General features: G+C 30.2%; 1 protein-coding gene across 1 annotated transcript; it reads left to right on the forward strand.

Annotated features, from left to right (window-relative positions):
- The first annotated feature begins 531 nt into the window (after nucleotides 1-531).
- Nucleotides 532-5,299, forward strand: LOC115723222 (purple acid phosphatase 17-like). Its single transcript, XM_061104285.1, has 7 exons — nucleotides 532-1,078; nucleotides 2,336-2,492; nucleotides 2,577-2,684; nucleotides 3,220-3,344; nucleotides 3,437-3,565; nucleotides 4,610-4,677; nucleotides 4,883-5,299. Exons 1-7 carry the CDS (start codon nucleotides 869-871, stop codon nucleotides 5,118-5,120), a joined length of 1,035 nt encoding a protein of 344 aa, XP_060960268.1. The 5' UTR covers nucleotides 532-868; the 3' UTR covers nucleotides 5,121-5,299.
- The last annotated feature ends 4,420 nt before the right edge of the window (nucleotides 5,300-9,719 follow it).

The following is a 9,719-nucleotide window of genomic DNA, read 5'->3' on the forward strand; positions in this document are numbered from 1 at the left end:
TTATTTTATATGAAAAATTTATTTGTTTCTTTTTTTTTTCTTTAAAGCATTTATTTCTTCTTTAATAATATTGATTGGCTTAGCAAGACATACAATTTTTTTTTTATTTATTTCTTCTTTAATAATATATATTGATTTGCTTAGTAAGACATACCATTTTTTTTTTGAGGTACCACTTTAAATTTTTTTAATTGTGTATAAAGTGATAACTCTTATGACTACATTTTTATAACTACTATAAAATAATCATTTTCAGCTATGAATATAGTAAAAACTGTATTTCGCAACGAGATAAAAAAAATGAATATTTAAGTAGTCGTTCGCTAGTATTATACATTGAAAAAGAAAAATTATCAAAAAAATTTAGTATGGATTCACTTATAGATAACTTTTATGATATGTAAGAAAGATGTTCTACATTTTAATTTAAATTATAAAGTTAATAAAGTATTTTGAAAATATTTATCACCTAAATTTAGAAAATAGTTTGGCCCCCCCTAATTTTATATTCTGGCTCCGCCCCTGCATGATAATCATTTTTGAATATATAACCATTCATTTTTTTTTCAAAGTTTAATTATTTATTTATTTTTGTGAAATCATGTTTACTTTCTTAAAATAGTCTATCTAGCTTCCTTGAACTTTGCATTGTCACTCACTCAATTTGTGAAGCATGATCCAAGTAAGAAATACACCACTAGCTCCCTAGTATTTGTGGATGTATATCCCATAACCAAATATAGAAACAATTCATAGACTTGATCATGAAATGTACATAAAAATATATGAAGGAGGAATCATAAACATTTATGTCATTGTACTTTAATTTACTACTACAAATTCTTAAGTAGTGCAAAAAAAAAAGGTCATGGTTAATTTGGGAAATAATGTTCATGATCATCAAAGAAAGTTGTCATTATTGTTGATTGTTATTAATTGTTTGATGATAATTAGAAGTAGTTTTGGTGAGCTTGAAAGGTTTGAACATCCACCCAAAGATGATGGCTCACTTAGCATTTTGGTGGTTGGAGATTGGGGAAGAAATGGTCATTTCAATCAATCCAAAGTTGCTCTCCAGGTCTTATATATATTTCTTTCTTTTTTCCATCTTATTATTATTACTAATATCTTTATATATTAAAAGTGTCTATCTAACAGTATTTTTTGGTTTAACAGAATATAGTTAAAAATAAAAGAATATTCTGTTAAATTTAACGATTAGTTTGATCTCCCATTAACAAATAAATCTAATAATTAAACCCAAAAAATTAAACAATCTTTTAAATATTAATAATCTCTTTTTAAATTAAAAAAATCATTTTAGCCACATATCTCTCTAACAAACCTATCTTAAAGAATATTAATAATTTTTATATGCAATTAATTTATAAAAACCACACATAACTTACATTACAATTACGATTACTTTATATCTAGATATAAGCACCAATAATATTTACAGAATATTATTGGCTTAAATCGTTAAATTTAAATCGTAACTAATTTTCTAGACCTCACGCTTATTTACAGAATATTTATAGATATAAACTTACATTACAATGCTATGTTAAAAAAAAACTAAATAGAATAATCTACTACTCCAATAATAAATTTACTTACAATTTTATAATTACACTAATATTATTTTTAATAAATTATTAAATAATATTTCAAATATAAATATTTAATTTTTACAAACAAAAAATTTGTAATCTTTAAAAATAAAATATATTCAAAATCTTAAATGAAACTAGCAATACGTGGCTCGGCACGTACATTCAGCTAGTATAATTATATACGTTGACCAATTATATTAATTATACTTTGACAAAATTTAATCAGACTCATTTGGGCCAAGGCCCACAAAAAATATATGTCACCAAAAAACAAATTTAATTGATAGTTGATAAATAATAAGAGTAAATTACAGCATAGAAATTGTCGCGTGGCAATTTACTTAAAACTTAATACGTTCTAGAATTATAACTTAAATATTATTACCGCTAAAATTTAAACTTAAATATTTATATCGTAAATTATTTAAATAGTAACTACAAATTAATTATGTGCGGTAGGAATTTTTTTTTTTTTGGTTCTTTTGTTAAAGTTGAGGATGATGCTAATTAATTAGTAATTACTACTACTTATATATAGTTAAGTTGTTTCTCGAATTAATGATGATATTGAACAAATTATTAAGTAGCTCATGAAATAAAATAAAATTATGTTATATTAATGACCTAAAAAGAATTGTGCATATATTAATTCTAATATAAGGTAGCTATTAATAATGTAAAATTATTATTATTATTACGTGGATGCATGTTACATGCAGATGGGACGTATTGGAGAGAAATTAGATATAGATTTTGTGATATCAACAGGAGATAATTTCTATGATAATGGACTAAAGAGCCTAACTGATCCTAAATTTCACAACTCATTCACAAATGTTTACTCTGCTAAAAGCCTTCAAAAGCACTGGTACACTAGTAAGTTTACATTATTTTATATCAAATTATAATGATAAGATTATGAATTATATATGATTGAATTAATAATGTATTTTGGTGTAGTATTGGGAAATCATGACTACAGGGGAGATGTAGAGGCACAATTAAGCCCTCTTCTTCGAAATATTGACACTCGCTGGTTTTGCCTAACATCTTTTCTTCTTAATACAGGTACTGATTATTACATTATCAACGCTACTTAAGTGATATTTAGTTAGAGGTAATAAAAATGAAATAGAATGAAATGGAAATAAATAATTTTTATTCTATTAATTTATTTTGTTACATTTAAAAATATTAAAATAATCTTTTTTATCATTTTGGTATAATAGTTACTATTTCATTTTGAAAGAAAATGAAAAATCTTTCTAATTCAAGATAAAAAAAAAATAGTAATTTTTTTATGCATTTAAATTGATTCAATGATATTCTTATTCTTATTCACATTTTTATTTTTATTTTTATTACTATAGATATCTTCTCATTACTTCTAACCAATAACTACCAACCTGTTCAAATAATATTCCTTTGATTTGGTTTGTAGGTATATATAGTGAATAATATAATTTTTTTAGGATATAATTGTCTAAGTATATATTTATCATATTTGATGCAATTTTGTTAATGTAATTTTGTGAAAAGAATATAAGGAGTCATTTGATTGGGGAAATATGTGATATATATATATTATTGTGATTAAGTATAGAAACGGCAGAATTCTTCTTTGTGGACACGACTCCATTTGTTGAGAATTACTTTGCTGAGAGTGAACATAGTTATGATTGGAGACAAGTATATCCCAGAAGGACTTACCTTGCCAACTCTCTTAAGGTATAAATATTCATTCATATGATCATTCATGACGTATATATATTCAAAATATATATTATAAACAAATATTGATTGGATAAATATATATATAGGATTTGGAAAAAGCATTGGGAGAATCAAATGCCAAGTGGAAGATTGTGGTGGGTCACCACCCAATTAGAAGTGTTGGGCATCATGGTGATACCCCAGAGCTTGTAAAACACCTTCTGCCACTGCTCCAAGTAAGTCTTTTCATTCCCATCTACTTTTCTAATTAATGAACAACAAGTTCTTTCAAAAAAAAAAAAAAGGTAAGTCTTTTACATCATTTTTCAAGAATTTTATAATATATTTATATTAATTTTAATATTATATTCTAATACATAACTATAAATTTTAATATTTTGATTAAAAATATATATAAAAAATAATTTTATTATTATTTTATCATATAAAATAATAACAAAATATAAATAATTCATAATTAATTATAACTAAATATACTAATAAAATAATAAAAGTAACATAAAAATAAATAATAAAGTTCTACATTTATAATTTGTATCATAGTAAATATTGTATCAAATTTAATATAATATTTACTATGTGTCAAATTTGTATCACATTTTGACACACTATTGGCACATATTTTTTATTAAGTAATAAGCTAAATTTTAATTTTGCATCACTTATTTGTATTATAAGGTGCTTAATTAACACTATACTGATGTAAAGTGTGTTATGAGAGATTAGCGATTTATTAAATTAAAATATATAAGACCCGATATTAAATTTACCAATAATAATTTGTTATTTCTTATAATATTTGGAACTATAAAGTGCACCTTATCATTTTTCTATTTTTAATTACTATTATTTACTATAATATACATATTCTTATGATAATTAATAGTAAATATTACCTAAAAAAATATAAATAATAAATATATATATGTAGTTAGCCAAAACAAAAAAGTAATAATAAATATATATTATATATTAATTTGTTGAACTTATATCCTTCTAATATTATCCTTTGTAAAAAAATAATATTTTTTATTAATAATATAAAGTATTGAGTGTACATTTAGAATTAATAATGTGTCATTTCAACACCAAATGGTTTTTTTTTAATAAGTTGTTTAAAATAACATTAATGAAAAATTTGATCGAATACACTCAATATTTTAGATAATATATATTTTTACAAAAAAATACAATCGATCTTACAAACAATTAACATTGTTTTTAGTTATTGTTAATTTTTGTGTATTTATTTTTTGCAGGCAAATGATGTTGATCTTTACATTAATGGACACGATCACAGCTTAGAGCACATTAGTAGCTCGGATAAGTAAGTGGATACATATAGGAAATTTCATAAAAGTGTTATTTTAAATTACTATAATGTATGTTATTATGAAAAATAATAAATAAATAAAAGTGCATTGTAGACTTACTATATTATAGTTTTTTTTTAGAGAATATACATAAGCTTTTAAAGTACATAAATAAATATAATATTTATAACGCTAATATATATGTGAACACATGGACAGTTCAATTCAATTTTTAACAAGTGGAGCGGGTTCGAAAGCATGGAGAGGAGATTATGATCATGTTAAAGATAAGAGTAGAAATAAAAATAGAAGTATGGTGAGATTTTTTTACGATGGACAAGGTTTCATGTCTTTACATCTCAACCCTAACCATGCTCACTTTCTCTTCTATGATGTTTTTGGCAATATTTTGCACTCTTCCAAACTCACCAAACATCTCCACTACTCCTCCATTTAATTACTTAATTAATAATAATGATATGTTGTATATATGTATGTATCTAGCTAGGTACATTATGATATATTTATGTATATGTAAATTTATGTAGCTACGTTCTTCATCTCATTTGAAGACATATTTTCCTTGTGTACAATAATTAATATATGGCTCATTTATTTTGTTTATAATTAAGTATATATGTGTTATGCAAAGCCTTGCATGAATCTCTCTCAAACTCTCAAGATGAACTCACAAGATGATTGGCCGATTGGCCATTGAACACAAGATTAGTTTTAGTAAATTGAATTGTATTGATTTAAGTGTGTATGAATGTTACAATAATGAATTAGCACTAGTTAGACATTTATATACATGTCTTAGGAAAAGCTAGGAGTTAGTTATTAACTAACTTACCTAACATACCGAACTAGAGCCTACTAACTTGACACGTGTACAATAGGTAACTAACTAACTAACATTTCACAAATCTCCACCTAGGAACCTAATGTACAGAATCAAAAGAGATTACACACTTTTAAACAAAAACATACAGACTTACAATTTGACAGAAAATAACAAAAACCAGCCTTTTAGGCTGCAATTTGAAGTAAGGCTAAACAATGCTTGAATTTTGCTGTGGGAAGTGGTTTGGTAAGCATATCAGAGGGATTTTCATGTGTTGAAATCTTCTGAAGCTTGATCTTTCCTTCAGCTACAGTGTCTCGAATGAAATGGTATCTCACATCTATGTGTTTGGTCCTCTCATGAAAGACCTGATTCTTGCTTAAATGGAGTGCACTTTGACTGTCACAATGGATGACAACTGTACTATGTTCAACACCAAGCTCCCTGGTGATTCCCTTGAGCCAGAGTGCTTCTTTGACAGCTTCAGTGCAAGCAATGTATTCTGCTTCAGTAGTTGACAGAGCAACTACAGTTTGTAAGTTTGCCTTCCAACTGATTGTGCTATTGTTTATTCTAAACACAAAACCAGTTTGAGACTTCCTTGAGTCTAAATCTCCTGCATAATCTGAATCTACAAACCCTTCTATTTGAGTATTAGATGTGTTTGGACCATAGATCAAGCCTATATCCATTGTTCCCCTTAAGTATCTTAGTATCCACTTCACAGCACACCAATGTTCAGTGCTTGGATTGCCCATGAACCTGCTAACAGCACTCACAGCATGACTTAGATCTGGTCTGGAGCATACCAGTAGATACATTATACTGCCTACCACATTAGAATATGGTATATTTTCCATGTATTTTGTATCTTCATCAGTGCAAGGTGATTGGGAGCTATTTAATCTAAATTGCACGCCAATAGGGGTGCTTACTGGTTTGCAATCCAGAAAATTGAACTTCCTTAGGATCTTTTCGATATAGCTATGCTGGGATAGCTTTAGGCATCTTTGTTCTCTGTTTCTATCAATCTCAATCCCAAGAATTTTCCTTGCAGCCCCTAGATCCTTCATGTCAAATTCTTTACTCAATAGCCTCTTGATCTTGTCAATTTCATTTTTGTCTTTGCTAGCTACTAACATATCATCAACATATAGCAGCAAGAACACTAATCCTTTTGCCTTTCTCACATAAACACAGCTGTCATAGGCACTTCTTTTGAACCCTATTTTGGTTACAAAATCATCAAACCTTCTATACCATTGTCTAGGTGATTGTTTTAGGCCATATAAGGATCTCTTCAATAGACATACATGATCTTCTTTCCCTTTCTCCTCATATCCTTCTGGTTGTCTCATATAAATCTCCTCCTCCAAATCTCCATGTAGAAATGTTGTTTTTACATCTAGTTGCTCAAGTTCTAGGTCATTATAGGCTACAATGCTGAGAAGCAATCTAATAGAGGTGTGTTTCACAACAGGGGAGAATATTTCATGGTAATCAATACCTTCCCTTTGTGTGAAACCTCTGGCCACTAATCTAGCCTTAAACCTAGCTGGTTCAATCCCTGGAATCTCATCTTTGTGCCTATAAACCCACTTGCAACTCACAACTTTCCTTCATGCAGGTAACCTTATAACTATCCAGGTCATATTTCTTCTGAGGGAGTCCATCTCACTATCCATAGCTTGTCCCCACTGATGCTTGTTCACTGATCTCATAGCTTCTCTGTAGGATCTAGGCTCTTCTCCTTCTGAAACATTCAGTGCATAGTAGATGACATCAGCAAAACCAAATCTGGTTGGTGGTTTTATTGCCCTTCTCTTTCTATCTCTTACAAGTTGATAGTCCTCCCTCTCATGATCTTCATCATCACTCATTCTTTCTTCTGGTTCTTCATCTACTGTTTCTTCTATTTCTACTTGTTCAGAATCCTCCTTTTTCTGATCTGGCTCCACCTCAAACTGAGATTTACTGTCAATTGTTAATTGATCAGTTGCAGGGTTGCTTTTGAGAGTATCCTTGTACATTCTACTTTCATCAAAGGTTACATCCCTGCTTGTGAAGTACTTTTGGTGATTCCCTTCTTCAATACTCCACAATTTGTAACCTTTTACTCCATCTGGATAGCCAAGAAAAATACATTTTCTTGCTCTTGGTTCTAGTTTATCTTGCCTAATGTGAGCAAAGGCAACACAACCAAAGACTCTCAAGTGATCATAGTTGGCATTCTTCCCTGTCCAAGCTTCTATGGGGGTTTTGAATTGAATTGCAGATGAGGGACATCTGTTTATTAAGTAACAGGCTGTGTTAACAGCCTCTCCCCAAAAATTCTTTGGTAATCCAGCTTGTATTAACATGCATCTTACCCTCTCCAAAATGGTTCTATTCATTCTCTCTGCTAAACCATTTTGTTGAGGGTTATTAGGCACTGTTTTATGTCTCCTTATGCCAACTTTCCTGCAAAAAACTGAAAATTCATCTGAACAGAACTCCATTCCATTGTCAGTTCTCAAGTTCTTAACCTTTCTACCAGTTTGAGTTTCAAGTAGGATTTTCCATTCCTTAAACTTAGTTAGAACATCATTTTTATTTTTCAAAATGTGTATCCAAACATACCTTGAAAAATCATCTATGATGGTAAAGAAATACCTTGCTCCACCTCTGGAAATGGTTCTGGATGGTCCCCATAGGTCTGAGTGTAAGTAATCTAAGATGCCATTAGATGTGTGCTTCCCTGTACCAAACTTGACTTTGGTTGATTTCCCCAACACACATTGATCACAGAAATCTAGATCTTGTAGCTTGTTCTTCCCAAAAACACCCTTCTTTTCAAGAATTTTAAGACCTCCATTGCTAATATGCCCCAGTCTCTTATGCCAGATTTCTGTGTTTTTCTTGGCATCACGGGCTGCAACATTTACTTCACTAATCATGGTATTTCCTTGTAATATGTAGATCCCATGGTCTTTGATTCCTTTCATCACCATTCTTGATCCCATAATCACTCTCATTGTTCCACTTTCTATTCGAACAGTATACCCTTCTTGATCTAACATAGCCACAGAAATTAGATTTCTCTTTAGTTCAGGAACATGCCTTACTTGTTTCAACTCTGCAACACCTCCACCATGAAGCTGTAATTTTATTTTTCCCATTCCAGTGATGGGACATGATCTGTTGTCTCCCAATCTTACAGTCCCACCTTCCAATGCTTGATATTCACTGAATTGTGATTTATCAGGACATACATGAAATGAACATCCTGAGTCCATCACCCATCCAGTTCTTGAATTTGAGTTTGAGACAACAAGAACTCCAGCACTGTCATATCCCTCACTGTTATCACCATCAGAAATTAACCCTGCATCACCAGATCGATTCTGATTGTAGCTTTTCAGAATTGGACAATCTTTCCTGAGATGAGTAGTCTTGCTGCAGATGAAACATTTCCTTTTGAACTTAGAAATAGATTTTCCTTGATCTTTGTTCTGTCCAGTGTGATCCTTGTTTCCTTTCTTGGAATTCTTTCCTCGAACAAACAAACCATCTCCATCAACTTCATCCTTCTGTTCAGATTTCTTCTTAAGCTCCTTTGACATCAAGGCATTCTGAACTTCTTCGAGAGTCAATGATTCCTTTCCAAACATCATTGTATCCACAAAATGCTCGTACGATTCAGTGGGCAATGAGTTTAGAACTATGATGGCTTGATCCTCATCTTCGATCCTAATTCCAATATTCTCAAGATCAAGAATGATCTTGTTGAATTCGTCCAAGTGATCCTCTACACTTCTCCCTGTTACCATCTTGAATGCATACAATTTCTGCTTCAGAAATAGTCTATTTGCTAGTGACTTGGTCATGTACAGACTTTCCAATTTCTTCCGTACCCCGGTGTTCGTTGTCTCCTTCGAAACTTCACGTAACACTTTATCTCCAAGACTTAGAATCAAGGCACTGTGAGCTTTCTCGAACATCTCAGTCTTCTCCTTAGCTGTCATAGAGGTTGGTAAGTCTTTCTCTTCCAGTAAGGCTGCTTGAAGGCCTTGCTGAACTAACATGGCCCTCATCTTCACACGCCATAGGCCAAAATCATTCTTTCCAGAAAACTTCTCGAGATCATACTTTGCAGTCCCCATTTTCTTGGTTGTTCACTGAATTTCTTGAACAAGAATCAAGACAATCCTTTTCGAACTTCCTTCTCCAATG

The sequence above is a fragment of the Cannabis sativa genome, chromosome 9, assembly GCF_029168945.1.
Source record: "Cannabis sativa cultivar Pink pepper isolate KNU-18-1 chromosome 9, ASM2916894v1, whole genome shotgun sequence".
Classification (NCBI taxonomy): Eukaryota; Viridiplantae; Streptophyta; class Magnoliopsida; order Rosales; family Cannabaceae; genus Cannabis; species Cannabis sativa.

Excerpts from the sequence above, each read along its gene's own strand:
- LOC115723222 (XM_061104285.1), top strand. The coding sequence starts at position 869 with ATGGTTAATTTGGGAAATAATGTTCATGATCATCAAAGAAAGTTGTCA. Across the intron at positions 2,493-2,576 it reads TCAAAAGCACTGGTACACTA|TATTGGGAAATCATGACTAC; the intron begins GTAAGTTTACAT and ends ATTTTGGTGTAG. Across the intron at positions 4,678-4,882 it reads CACATTAGTAGCTCGGATAA|TTCAATTCAATTTTTAACAA; the intron begins GTAAGTGGATAC and ends ACACATGGACAG.